The sequence below is a fragment of the Cheilinus undulatus genome, linkage group 6 (genome assembly GCF_018320785.1).
Source record: "Cheilinus undulatus linkage group 6, ASM1832078v1, whole genome shotgun sequence".
NCBI classification, from domain to species: Eukaryota; Metazoa; Chordata; class Actinopteri; order Labriformes; family Labridae; genus Cheilinus; species Cheilinus undulatus.
The window spans coordinates 45481166-45496753 of NC_054870.1; the positions used below are offsets into that span (position 1 = coordinate 45481166).

At 38.5% G+C, this 15588-nt stretch overlaps 1 protein-coding gene across 1 annotated transcript in view; it reads right to left on the minus strand.

Annotated features, from left to right (window-relative positions):
• The window catches only part of eys (eyes shut homolog), a 425152-nt gene that overhangs the window by 153965 nt on the left and 255599 nt on the right, over positions 1–15588 (minus strand). The window contains exon 35 of the mRNA XM_041789003.1: positions 997–1187. Coding sequence (XP_041644937.1) covers positions 997–1187 — 191 coding nt within the window. The remainder of the gene's footprint in view (positions 1–996; positions 1188–15588) is intronic.

Here is a 15588-nt window from a genome sequence, read left to right on the forward strand (position 1 = left end):
AAATTATTTTGACTTTTTAACTCACAATCATGAGTTTTCATCTCATTATTTTGATTTTTATCTCACAAATAACACTTTTCATCTCATTATTTTGACTTTTTACCTCATAGTTATGACTTTCATCTCATAATTTTCACTTTTTACCTCACAATTATGACTTACTCTAATTATTTTGAGGTTTTATTGCACTAATATGACTTTTCATCTTATCATTTTGACTTTTTATCTCATAATTATGACTTTTCATCTCATTATTTGGACTTTTCATCTCATTATTTTGACATTTTTAGCTCACAAATATGACTTTCTTCTCATTATTTTGACTTTCTACCTCACAATTATTACTTTTCATCTCATAATTTTGAATTTTTACCTCACAATTAACACTTTACATCTCATTATTCTGACTTTTTACCTTATAATTACAAATTTTGATCTCATTGGTTTGACTTTTTACCACTAGTTATGACTTTTCATCCCATAATTTTCACTTATTTCACATTTTGGACTTTTTATATCATAATTTTGAGGTTTTATCTCATAATTAGACTTTTCTTCCTCATAGTTTGGACTTTTCATATCATGATGTTGACTTTTCATCTAAGAATTATTACTTTTAAACTAATAATTTTTACTTTTTATCTCATAAGTATGCCTTTTTCTGTCAAAATTCAGACTTTTATCATGATAATGACTTTTTAATCTTATAAATGCTCTCTCTCTCTCTCTCTCTCTCTGTCTCTGTCTCTCTCTCTCTATAAATACGTATTTTTTTGTAGGAATGCTTAACTTTAACGTTTTCCTTTTTAAGTGGTGGGAATGGGCTTCCATAGTTTTCAATTTGACATAAAAGAGTTTTTTTGTTGCTGTTTCAAGTATGTTTTTAAATGTATAAAATCAATAAAAGGGTGAAACATTCAAAGGGATGAAAACTTTTGGCGCTGTATGTAGAATTCCAATGCAAAAATGATAATGCACATTAGTTTGTGTTTTTACCTGCAAGACTCCATCCAGAATGTAGAGTTTCATGAAGAAGAAATCAGAGTTTGAAGGTCCTTGGTCCACATAAAGCAGAGTTCCTTGTTCAGCTTCTGTCTGAAATCTCACAGTGATATTGTTGAGTTCACTCAGTTCAACTCCTTCATACTCCAGGTAGGAATTCCCATAGTACTGAACAAAGCTCGAATCTGGGAAAGAGAAACAAAGAAGACATGAATTTAGGGAAGCGGTGAACAAAAGCAAGGTGGGCTGCAGTTTATGCATCCTTACTGTAAATTCTGCCAAGATTGTCTATCGATTCCTGAGAGAACATTTCAACTCTTCACTCTCTGGCTCAACGGGGAGGTCGGAGCACGGGGTGAGAAACAGAGCAGCAACCTTAGATTTAATGAAGATTCAGAGTTTGGCTGAGGACGCCTCAGCAGGGCTGATGTTTGTTGCCACTGAGGCTTGAACTTGGACTTTCTGGATTTGTTACTCTGCGGTTGAAAACAATACTGTACAGCTAGAAATGTAAATGCTCCCTGTATCCTTCAAATAACCTCAAAGCATGGGCAGAATAAAGTTTGAAGGTACTGGTGTGGGGAATTAAGTGTGGGAAGAAGAGGCAAAAAGTAGATAATTATTATTTAGAAGTTAAAGAAGCATTAAAGGAATTTTGGTTACATCACAGTTATTTTTTTTTTGTCCAGCTCACTGTATGGACATACTGTAAATACTCCTATTTTCCCAAAAGCTTTGAAGCATGCAAAGGCCCTCTATTAGGTAAGAGAGTCTTAGCTGAAATCAACAAACTCGCTCAAGTTTATTACATGCCTCATTTTATAGTGGAATAACTTGGCTTATATCATCCATGAGAATGGGCAATTATGGGACATTTCAGTAAAAGTTCCACTGCCCGCGAGCTTATTAGGGGCAGCGACGCAGACAAACTTAAAAGACTGGCACACACTGCAATTGGAGGCGAGCATTAAGGGTGCTCATGCTCAATATATTTCTCATTTGAGGGAAGTAGAGCAATTTGTTGCTGCAAAGTCAAAACGGAGAGCTTGTTCAAATGAAAGCACCCCTGGATGCACCTGTCTCATGCTCTGTCTGTTCTTATCCAGGAAAAAAAAAAAATCATTACACAGGAGAAATCAGCAAAGCTCCTTTAAAGTTGCTGCCATGATTAATCGGGCTGCTGCAAGTAAGACCTTTATCAATATTTGTTACACGTCAGGTCCTAATAGGCCAGGCCCCGTTTGATCTGACAGTGGGCCCCGCAAGGCGTTCGGCAAACAAGCTAACCTAAATACCCCCATTTTCTCCGGAGAGCTATACGACCAACACCCCGTGGAAAAATCCCCTGATAAAATAGTGAGAATTATCGGGAGCAGACCTTTTGTGATCTGTGAATTAATGAGGATAAACGCACCCAGCAACAATGCTGTGCTGTCCTCTTCTTCACTCCTGACAATGGGGTTTGCCAATGCTGATGATGGAAAATTACCCCTCAGAGACAAAGCTATTCATTAATTTTAAAGCCTTGTTTGGTCTGTTGTACTCTTTGATGCAGTCTGAGGCTGCAGCCAGGAGGCACCATCTTACCTCATTAGCAGTTAGCTTCAAAGGTCTCCTTTTTAACCACTCCTCTCACTTCTAACACCAGATTTTTCATCCACACGTTTAATCGAGCTGGATTTGAAATGTAAATGTGTGCAATATAAATTGTGTCTTATGTTTTTCTGCTTTAATGTCTTGTTGTACCAGTATCAGATATCACAGACCAACAATCAAAGCACAAACATTCTCAAGTTCAGGCAAAAGAAAAAGCAGTTGGTTAAAATACTTCCTTAGGTGGCATAGTTACTCTCCTTTCCTCTAATTTTTATCCAAATGAATAACACTTGATTGAATTAAAATTCTTGTTTAATGCAATGAGGATGACTTTTAACTCTACCACATTCAGTAGCAGACTCAGGATGTTTCAAGCCTGACACGCTAGATAGACTGGTTCATGAATCCACTGCATGGATTTATTTCACAATCATATAAGAAACCTCCCATACAAAGGGTTTGGTAAGGGCAGGACTTGAAAATTACTGGAAGGTGATTGGACAAATGTTCTGTCTGTCACATTCATGATGGGCAAATCAGAGCAACAAGAAACAAAGAGGTAGAGGACATGTGCGGCCCAGGTAGAAACATGAGCTTCAAAGAAAGCCAGTGTCATAGTTATCCCATGTTGGAGCCGAATTGGGGATAAAACTATTTTTAAACCATTTTGTCTCACCTGGACTTATTGCCTTAAAAAGCTTGTAGAAAACAACCCTGTGGTAAACAATCAAGCTAAACATCCTTTAGGAATATGTGTGCTGCAGTACTGTTGCTTGAATTTTTAGAAGTTATAGGACTACAAAGAAAAAAAAAAAGAAATTAAAGCTCAAAGGTTTTCATGTGTGACACAGTAAACAATAATGACAAAGACTTTTTTGTACAAAATTTCACCAAAAAGTGGAAAAAAAAAAAAAAAAAAAAAAAAAAAAATCATTCTAGTGTTGAGGGGCCACATACCAGAGTCTGCTTAGGGCCTCACTTTGGCCAGGGGTGGCCCTTCATACTACAGCTACATCTGAGTTAATTGCTACACTGGCAGCAGCCATTCTATTACAGCTTACATTATAACTAAACTTCACCTTTTACTATCCCAAAGTCTTGCCAAAGCAGGCTACGAGAAGAGTGAAAACATCTTCTCCATCAGGAAAGCTTTCAGTGCTGTTCTTTGCTCTTTGACTGATAAAGAAATTCGGTCTGGTTCTCACATAACTGCCATGAAACTATAGCTACATCCGAGCTTATCGCTACACAGGCGGCAGTCATTGTTTATACTGGCTTACAGGAAAACTAAACCCTGCTCATCATTTCATATTGTAGCTTTACATGATGGATTTACCTGATGACAGACATAAAGTCTGGCCAATCCATACTTCTCAAAGAAAAAAGTTCTTAGTTTCTTTTAAAATAAAAGCAGGTCTGTATCCAGAAAGGAAATCAGTGACCCAGAACAACAAAAAAACCAAAATAATTAGAAATAGTTTTAAATGCAAATAGTGGACTTTTAAAAAGGTGACCAAACTAACTAAATAAATGAATAAATAAAAATAATCATGAGTAACTACATATGCTGAGATTAATCATGATTTTAAAAATATATCTATCTACAGCCCTATTTAAAAGGTACATCTACCTGTAATGCAGTCCTTTTCAGTCCTCTACTGATACATGATATGAATCTTATTAATTAGGTATGTAATTATTCAATTGTGAATTTATTGACAACACCTTTAAACCAAAGTGAAAATTTTTAGCAGCATAAATTAAAGTGAACTGGCTAAAAATGTCAGGGACCTTGGAGAAGTTCCATACCTGCAAAATAAAATGTTCAGCTTTGTGAATGTATTTACATATAAGCTGTTTTCCATTCAGCCGCAGTGCTGCAAAACCGAGCACCTATTTTTCTAAGTTACATTAAATATGAGTCAGATACATTTTCCAGCCTCTGTTATGCATCATTTTCTTCCTTTCAAACATTAAGAGTGCTTTTAACCTTTTACAAACAACAGATGTAATTCACCAAAAAGACATAAAAGATACGACGAAAGTGAGAACTTTTAGCAACATATATCAAGCATAAAGTAAAGTAGCTATAATGCCAGGACCTTGGAGAAGCTTCATGGCTGCAGCTTTTTGAAATACACCCCTCCAAAAGTATTGGAACGGTGCGCCCAACTTCTTTATTTTTGCTGTAGGCTGAAAACATTTGGGTTTGATATCAAAAGATGAATATGAGACAAGAGATCAACATTTCAGCTCTTATTTCCAGGTATTTACACCTGGATCTAATACACAACTTAGGAGATAGGTTTATTTGTAACTGAACCCCAAACTTTTAGGTGAGCAAAAATATTGGAACAGAGAGACTTAAAACAGATCAAAGTGAATAAGACTAAATGTTTAGCTGCAAATCGTTTTCTTGCAGTAACTGCATTAAGCCTGTGACCCACCAACATCACCAAACTTTTACGTTCTTCTTTTGTGATGCTTTTCCAGGCTTTCACCACAGCCTCTTTTAGTTGTTTGTTTTGGGGGGTTACTCCCTTCAGTCTCCTCTTTCTGTCTAGGCGGATTTACACATGAGCCATATTCCCTACATTTCTTGAGGATGTATTTAACTGAACTCCAGCAAATGTTGAGTGCCTTGGTGATACGACCAAGGTCATAATGTTTTGTACTATTGTTGTTTGGTTGTTGTGCCCAAGTTAGCTGTGCCTGCTGGGTGTGTATGTGTGTGAGGTTCTCTCATTGTGTTAACTAGGTGTGTCACCGCCTGCAGCTGATTGGCTGCTCCTGATATCATGCTGGCAGGTGATAGCCTGCATTGGAGCATGGAGCAATTAAAAAAGCCAGGTGATGTCACCATGACAGCAGGGGGAACCCTGTCGCATTCAAATCCCAACAGGCCATGCCAGTTTCTTTTTTAGAGACCTTCATTGTTAACTGTGTAAATCTGGTAAAGTAAGGCTGAGCCTTTGTGTTTTTTAACTATCTCTTAGGGCTTGTACTGCAAACTGGAAGATGTGTTAATCATATCTGTATTAATCATAGTTTAGTTAGACTTATGATTATCTCTTCTGTAGTATCCTTTATTAGTTTAAAAAAATCTACCCTTTAGGTTAACCACCCATTATTCTTTTGTTCATGTGAATTCAAATTTGATCTTTGTAAATAAATCATCTTGTTGTTAAAACTTTGAGTTTAGTCTTCTTGGCTACTTAATAGTGTTGTACTCAAGACCAAGACCGACACCAAGACTTGCCCAAGACCAGAGTGCACCGAGACAAGACAAGACAAGACAAGACAAAGACTTTTGGGGGTTGAGACTGAGACAAGCTGAGACCAAGACAAGACCAATAGTTTTGGGGGTTGAGACCGAGTCAAGACCAAGACCAAGACAAGCCAAGACCAAGACAAGACCAAGACTTTTAGGGGTTGAGACTGAGTCAAGACCATGACTGTGGTGCTTCTCCTTATTATCACAGTAATGGAGATGAATAACAGCAGATCAGTGCTGGTCTCGACCAGTCTTGATGGAAAATCCCAGGTCTGGCCAGTCCAACCTAAGCAAGACAGAGGAAAAATGCTCTTGAGTCTGAGACAAGACCAAGACATTCAATGTGGTCTCGAGACCAGTCTCAAGACCAAGAGCCTTCTTGAGTACTACAACTCTAAACGGGGCACAACACATGAAAATTTTATTTTGTACCCATCTCCTAACTTCCAGACAAAGGTGTCTTTATATTAAAAACACTTCAGAAACATTCACTGTAGTCATGTGATCAACATTTCACTAAATGTGAGACTACTAGCACCAGTTGGCTGGACCTCTATTGAATTAGGTCAGTCCTATTAAAGGGAATGAATATTTATGCAGCCACTTAATTTACTGAGTGTATTTTAATTAAATTTCTACTTCTTTTAAGAAATCTGTTTTCAATTTGTCATTAAGGTTTTTTTTGTAATTTCTTTTGTCAAATCAGCCAAATTTTATTGACTTGGATTGATATATAAAATCAATAAAAGGGTAAAACATCCAGGGGGGTAAAATCTTTTTATAGACACTTCCTGTGCAGTCAGCAGCAAGTCTATATGCAGCCTTACTCTCCAACATCCCATTACTTCTCAAAGTTCATCACTACCTTACTTTCTTGAAAAGGTTTTTTACTTTCAAAGGGGACAAAAAAATCACCTCATTAGAAATCCCCTCTTACATATATCTCTCAGATTGGATTCAATTAGGACTGGTATTAATAAATGTCCATAATAGAGATGGGAAAATTGATATGAGTCATATTTAATGCAATTCTGGAAGCTTTTTGCAGCATAGACTATATGTGAATGTGAGTCAGCTATGAATGGAAGATACTCCACCACAAATAATTTATTTATAGAAAGTTAAGATCAATTATTAATATGATGATAGACTTTGGACTTTGTGCTTTAATTGATGTCGACTTAATGCTCCATTGATTAAAAGAAAGCCAGGATGTAGGGCCTGTTTCGTCTCTGATTTATGGGTGACGGTAATAGACTGCCTGATTGAACTTGTCACAGGATGGAGATAAAATACTGCAGAGGACCATTCCCGGACCCTTGTAATTTCAGCGCCCTGAGGGAAGGCAAAAGGTCATTCTGTACTGTACCTACGAGACTATGCAGAAAATGTCTCATATTCACTTATGTAAGAAGATTTAGTTGAACATTATCATACTGCTGAGACATACAGAGGAGTCAAATCCTAAATATAATATCGCTTTTTTTCTTTTCAAATCTTGTCTCTAATTATATCTTTGCTGTCTGGTTTTAAAAATAACTGATGACATTACTCCAACGCAGTGCACTGACAGTTACAGTACTGGGGCAGAGAGGCCATAAACTATCGATGATATGACACATTCAGACTCTTTTTTAACATCTTCTCTTTCCATTCTTTCATAACTGTACACACCACACAAGCGTCATTATGATTCCCATGCAAACTTGTATCACTTAATATATTCCAGTATTACAGGCAGACTAATCAGACTCTCAATTAAGATCAAACTATAAAAATAAACTAGTGCTGCAGAGTTCAACAGATGCATGATTAACTGAGGGTTAACAGTCCCCACACAGGTAGTGCATGTTTGAAGTGACCCTCTGGCTAACCCCTCGCTCATCAGCTTGATTTTGAGCAGCTGAAGTAATTTCATTTTCACTACACGTGGCAGTGAAAGATAACGGCTTCTTCACCTGTGCTGTGGTGAAAGTCAACCAAAGCATGGCTTAGCTGCAGTAAGCCTCCCTCCACCAGCGGTGTCCTCTCTAGATTGCCATCAGCTCTGATATCACAGAGCTTAAATACTGCAGGGCTCAGCATTGCATTTACAGTGATGGAAGGAATGAATCCCGGAAGACAATCGCTGAAATCTGTGGAATAAGGTTTCTTTTTAGTTGCTTATGTGCTGAATGTAATGGGTTTTTTACATCCAGAATATGATAAGATCACCAGAGTATGTCTCTTAGTGGTTGGCTCATACGCTGGCTTGAAATAGTAAAAATGCTTTTATTATGTTAGATGAGTCTAACCTGAAAAGCCAGATAGACTGTTTCATGTAGTCATGTCATGGGACATTCTGTATTTCACATTCATCTGGGTCATTGTCTTCTTCATTTTCTTTTTCTCGATGTGACATTTGAAAACATCATAACATTTTATTCACATTTGATTCATATTTTAACTAATGGGACTTTCAACAAAGTTTGGAAACACTTTTCAGTGCTGAGCTGAGCAGATGAGGAAAAAACTGTCGCTGAAGGCAGCGTTATGAGGGCATGCTACTCCAATCTCTATTAACAGAGTCACCCTGATAATCACTCAACAGTCACGGTCACCCTGATGACCACTTAACAGTCAGAGTCACTCTGATGACCTCTCAACAGTCACAGAGTCACTCTGATGATCACTCAAAAGTCACAGTTACTCTGATGACCACTCAACAGTCACAGAGTCACCCTGATAATCACTCAACAGTCACAGTCACCCTGATGACCACTTAACAGTCAGAGTCACTCTGATGACCTCTCAACAGTCACAGAGTCACTCTGATGATCACTCAAAAGTCACAGTCACCCAGATGACCACTGAACAGTGACATAGTCACTTTGATGACCACTCAAAGGTCAGAGTTCCTCTTATGAGCACTCAACAGTCACAGAGTCACTCTAATGACCACTCAAAAGTCACAGAGTTACTCTGATGACCATTCATCGGTCATAGAGTCACTCTAATGACCACTCAACAATCAAACAGTCACTCTGATGACCACTCAACAGTCACAGAGTCACTCTGATGACCACTCAACAGTCACAGTCACTCTGATGACCACTCAACAGTCACAGTTACTCTGATGACCACTCAACAGCCACAGAGTCACTCTGATGACCACTCAACAGTCACAGTTACTCTGATGACCACTCAACAGTCACAGAGTCACTCTGATTACCACTCAACAGTCACAGAGTCACTCTGATGACCACTCAACAGTCACAGAGTCACTCTGATGACCACTCAACAGTCACAGAGTCACTCTGATTAACACTCAACAGTCACAGAGTCACTCTGATGACCACTCAACAGTCACAGAGTCACTCTGATGACCACTCAACAGTCACAGAGTCACTCTGATGACCACTCAACAGTCACAGTTACTCTGATGACCACTCAACAGTCACAGAGTCACTCTGATGACCACTCAACAGTCACAGTTATTCTGATGACTACTCGACAGTCACAGAGTCACTCTGATGACAACTCAACAGTCACAGAATCACTCTGATGACCATTCTGCAGTCAAGGATTTGCAGTAATGACCACTAAACAGTTTTTGCTGTAACTATTTCATCTTTGCACCAATACACTTTTTATACCTTGTCCATTTTATATACCTCCGTTTATTGATATATTTACATTTCATTTCTATTTCACATTACCCTGTTTAATATTTATTCACAGTTAAAATCCTTGTCTCTTTGCACTATGACCACTGTTGGCTTTTATTGTAATTGTAAAACTTGGTTCAAATATTTATGTACTGCTACTACCAATATCTGAAACCCATTTGTTAAATCGCCTGCTTGTTGTGTTCATTTTGTACACAGAGATACATTTACTACAATATAAACAGCAACATCAATTTTACTCAGAATTATTGAGTTGAGTTTACTCAGGTTTTTTTTTTTTTTTTTTAACCTTTTCTAAATACTTTAGAAGAGGTTAAACAAGTAACTTGTACTTCTTGGCCATAACAGGTAACTGGCTCAATTTACTTTAGTTTACTTGGTAAAACAAATTAAGCTGTGTTTACTTAAGATCCAAAACAGCTATTTGAACTCTATTTTTATGAGTTAGAACTCATTTTAATTTTAAGTGAACAGTACTCAAACAATTTAAGTGTTTTTGTTTTTGTCTTGGCCAGGACACTCTTGAAAAAGAGATTTTTAATCTCAATAAGGTTTTCTCTGGTTAAATAAAGGTTAAATAAAACATAAATTAAATGCACCACAAGTGAAGTTGCTGTCTCAATTACAGAGGTCCTGCCTATGGGCAATGTTAATGTTATTAATGATAAAGATTAATGTAATTAATCATGATGATTTGTGACCGGGAGTCCATGCATTGTGTTGTATTTTGAAAGAACCAGATATTTTACACTTGTGACTTTTTTTTCGAAGCTCTCTGATCGTTGGCTATTGACGCGGTTTTGGCAGTTTTGCAGCGTATCTTGAGCAAAGCAGGGTGAAGCAGCGCTCCAGGGACGCGCCACTGCCAGTCTGGAGCGCTGGCTGTGAAAATGCTCTGATAGACTAGAGAGAGAGCGATGTGCTCCGCAGTACGATTCATCGGCAGTCGCAGCGCAGTTGCTGTATGTGGAAATTGGAGGTTAGAGACCTTCAGTAGTTGCCAGAGCGCAACAAACCAAATTCTGACACACTGTTGCTTTCAGGAAGGCCAAGGAGGACCTAAACACATTCCATTTTGGCTGTAGTGGTTGAACACAACAGACCTCCAATCAAATATCTGACCCTCTACAAGTGTAAAATGTTCCATTTATCATTTACTGCTCGTAAACTGCTAAATTTGGACTATTTGATAATGATTAATAATGATATAATGATTAAAGTTCTTGTAATATATTTCTAGGCTATATCCAAACATTACAAAACCCAATACCAGAAAAGCTTTAGGAAAAAATGACATTATTTGATTTAAACCCTGTCTTTGATGCTTTAGATGTTTGCTATAATGCTCAAAAGACTCTTATTCTCATCATTTGAAAACTGTTGAGGATTTGGGTTCCCAGTGGCTTCAAGAAGAAATAGTATGCTCTTCTGGCAGTGAACCACAGAAAATGCCCCCACAATGTTTAAATTCCAATAGCCTTGATATATTTCAAAGGTTGTAGAGCAGTCTTGGGTTTAAAGGAGCACTGTCTGAGTCTATTTCAAGCAGCACCAAGGGCACTGCATGCGTTTAGATGGTGACCTAGTTAGATAAACTCATGAGTTTCTGGGTCCTCTTACTTACTTTGATTATGCGCTTAAATGTTAAAGAGTAAAGGGATGTTCTGGTTGTGTGGGTCTTGGATTTGTTTTCCTTCACCAGTAACTTGTGAGTTTCTTTAACCCTTTCGAAACTGATGCAGCATCTCCAGGATGAGGTCTGGATCAGGTGCAGCAGCGAGGACTCCATTATTTTTGTCCCGCAGTGATTTTCAGAGTGTCGGACTGAATTGGTTCAAGCTCGTCTGTGTTCAATAGGTCTGTTTTACAGCTCTGTGAACAGTTTCAAAGGTAGACAGACCTCATCTGTCAAGGAGTAACAATCTGCCCAGTGCTCCCAATTCCTCCTCTCACATAGATGACTGAATCCAACACCAATAATGTACAACACACAAGGCTCTGTGTCTGTCATTTGAGCGTTAGAGGATACCCACCAAACAGTGATTGGTCTCATCAGTCTTTGAAATATTGTCTCAAATAGAAATGGAGAGTGCTGTTTCAAGTAGTGCCAAACAAGATTTTTTCCCACCACAGCTGCACAAATACAACAATCTCTCAATCAAACCTAACGTATCATTTCCTGCTATGATCCGAAAGCTGTAAAATCACATTTGGAGTGCCGACTCAGCGGGGCCTCCTCTCTTTTGAAACTGGCACACCTTGCTGCAAAAATGTTTGTAGGGAAGGATGAGGCAAGGATAGCTTTGTAATTCATCATAATGAACTGTCTGCACCATCCACAGCACTAATTGATCTGTATAATGGCTTATCAATTTAAAAGAATGTAGTGTCACTTCCCGACATAATGTTAATGGAAGTAATGGCACAGTGATTGGAGCTGCGGCTTGATTGAGACGCTTTCATTGGAGCTGACACTCTGCCAAAATTCTTACCAATAGCATCGTGGTAACAGGTGTTATTCTTGGTGGCTAAGTAATTGTTCATCAAAATGATTTCCTCTCCATTAGCCATTTGTCTGTGTTTTTTGTGCAGCATATCAAAATGATTCATAATTATATTGATTTAAAGTTCCTCTTTTGCCAGAAAGTCATAGAAAGAGTTGAAGAATGGAAAACTTATTTGAACTGAAGCTTAGTTTAAACTATTTGTTTTCTTCCACAGCAACTTCAAACAGACTGGTTAGAAAGAGACCATCATGACACTGCTGTGTATATTGTGTCATATTTACAGTGCATACATGTTTAGACCCTTTGCAAAAACACCTGAAATTTAGCTCAGGTTTATGTCATTTCTCTCAGTTGTTGCTGAGACATTTCTACACCTTGACTGGAGTGCACCTGTGGTAAATCAAATTGTTTGGACATAACTTGGAAAGGCACACCTCTCCATGGAAGAACTCATAAGCTGAGTTTCCATTACCTTCAGAAATGCACAAAAACTAAATAGCACAATATAAAACTGGTAATGGAAACAACTAAATTTTGAAAACCTCTCAAATATCGCTAAAAGTTTTTACACTCTCGAGAGGAGGTTTTTCAGGCATTTTGATACAGAAATATATTGCACAAGTGCAATGGAAACACTTTTTCCTCATTTACAGGTCTCAGGACGTGGCGTATGGTGTCACATGACCAGTTCACTCCAAAACAATATGGTGCGGTACTTGTGTACCCGTGTGGACTTAACATCATTCATATACCCTTATTTGTGGCTTTTGCCATACATACGGACTTTGTCTCAGAACTATCATCCATTACTTCCATCTTTTGCTCAGAATTATCAAGGCAACCGCTGTAGATGTAATCATAACCGTACCAACATGCAACAGGTTTTGAGCATCCAGCTTCCTTGCAGCTGATACTTGCGAGATGAGATTTTACGAGAATTACATGGCTCATGCCTGAAAAAGCTCATCATTGGAAACACATTCAAAGCAACATTGCACTTTGTTGAATTTTAGTTTAATTTTACTTTCTACCAGAACAGAAACCAAGCCACAAGGTCAAAAGAACTGCCCGCAGAGCTCAGAGACAGGATTGCTGCAAGGCACAGATCTGGAGAAGGCTAAAAAAAAAAAGTCCGCTGTGCTGAAAGGTTCCCAAGCTGCCTCCATAATTCTCCAATGGAAAAAGTTTGGCACAACCAGGACTCTTCCAAGAGCTGGTCACCCAGCTAAACTGAGCAATCAGAGGAGAAGTGCCTTAGTATGAAAGGTGATCAAGAATCTGATGGTCACTCTGACTGAGCTCCAGAGATCCTGTGTGGAGATGGGACAAAATTCTGCAAGGGCAAGCATCACTTTAGCCCTCCATTGATCTGGGCCTATGACAGAAGGTCTAGATGGAAGTCTCTCCTAAAGGCCTTTGCACACTGAGTCTGTAAAACTGCTGATGCTGCACCAACATGCCCGTCAATCTCATGGTCCATTCCACCCTCACTTGTGAACAAGACTTCGAGATACCTGATCTCTTTCAACTGGGGCAAAGACCACTTGGAGGGAGCAATCTACCTTTTTCAGGCAGAGGATGCCCTCAGACTTGTAGGTTCTGATTCTCATACCAGCAACTTCACACTCAGCCACAAACCACCCCAGTGCCTGCTGAAGGTCCCCGATCGAGGAAGCCAACAGAACCACAGATTCTGAGCTCCCCAGATTGGAAACCCTCCTTCCCCTGACTGTACCTGGAGATCCTGTCCATGAAAATCCCAAACAGCATCGGAGACAAGGGGCAGCTATTATGAATATTTTTTTTAAATTATCTGATGCGCAAAATATAACCCAATAGCGTTTAATTTCCATCACCATTCACCTTCAGTACTTGACTTTATCCAGAATGGGGCATGATCACTCCAGAGTGGAAGTGACATTTGATGGCTCTTATCAATTGGCCTGTAATGAATGTATCATACAGATTGTTCATCCACTTACCCTCTGAGTTTAATGTGAAAGGTTCTGCCCTTCCCAAACACCGTCTATGGGGAGATCCCCAGATAGATGGGAAATATATCCCATGCCATAGATATGTGAAACAGTCTTTCTGGTGTGTCGAGTCAGTAGCTCATATCTTTTTCTGCATAACCTTTGTTCAGCTTTTCTTCAAAACTGTGTTCTGCTTTGTCTTCAAAAGACATAACCAGAGGGCATTAAGAGCCCCAAAATGAATGTTTCATAACTACAAAACTCCAAGGCACACTGCTCTGTGAAAAATAAAAAAGCCATTATTATATGAGCTCCTCATGTTTAAACTTAGAAGTCTCCATCAAGGCATGTTGAAATCAAGTGCCAGCTTCCACATTAACAGATCAGCGGAGGGTAATTGTCACAGGGGTGGCTGAGAAACTGGCAGTGCTAAGACTTTCCGACCACAAAACAAAATGCTAATCTCCCCTCTACTTTCTTTTCTTGACTGCATGATCTGCTCTTGAATCTCATGAGCACTGAGGAGTAATGTAGTCCTTCTGGCTGTGTTTTAGACCGGTTCAGAGCTACTTCACATGACCTGATTTTAATTTGCATTCCCCTTATGTCCCTATTATACAACAGAAGAGCACAACATCAGTTTATGTATGTATGCAGATGATATGCTACTGTATATCACAAATGAACTAAATGCTGTTAATCCTAAAAAATCTATGTTACACTTTTTTTGTAATAAAAGTAGAAGAAACAACTATCCTAATTAAGCAAAGGTTTATTTAAGTGGTAGAACTGCTCTGTTTGTGGTGCACAGCCACAAGCAGAACAGTCAAGACACAAAATGTGTTTTTAATGTCTTTCAATGTGGGCAGAGCAGCACCAGACACAATTCAGCTAAGAGAATTCCTTAGCTTTGAAGGCTACACCATTAAAAGCCCTTTTCGCAGATATAGGTCCATTGCTGGTCAGTCATCCTACACACATTAATGCCACTCTGGATTCAGATATTAGATTCAGTTATAAACGGTGTGACTATGATATATTTTAACCTTAATAAGAGCATTAAAGAAGACAAAGTATATGTATGGAAGAATGTACATATGTCTTCATCTTAATGAATTTGATTGTTATGCACTTTCTTTAGGCTTCTGAAAATAAACCCCAGATACTTTAGCTCATTCTGCAGCACAGCTAAGATAAGAGAGCACATTGGTTTAGTGTGAGCTGCTCTGCCCTTGCTTCTTGCAACATTAAGAGTTTATTTTAAGGTTCATGTATAGAAAACTCTTAATGGGCTGCCTTCCCAATCAACCATCAATCTTCAAAAAAGAAAATCAGAGATTCAGCCTTTGTAAATTACACCTCAAGGCTATAGAAATTACCATTTATAGATATAGTAAATGACCTACATGTATAGCATAATTTCTACTCTTTAATCACTCTAGATGCTTTACAGCTCTCGTCAATATTCCCTCATTTACACTGACATCCATAAACTAACGATCGAACCATTTCAGGGTCATCATTACCCAGCAAGCTAATACACAAAAGACCACATCTTAAGGAGCACT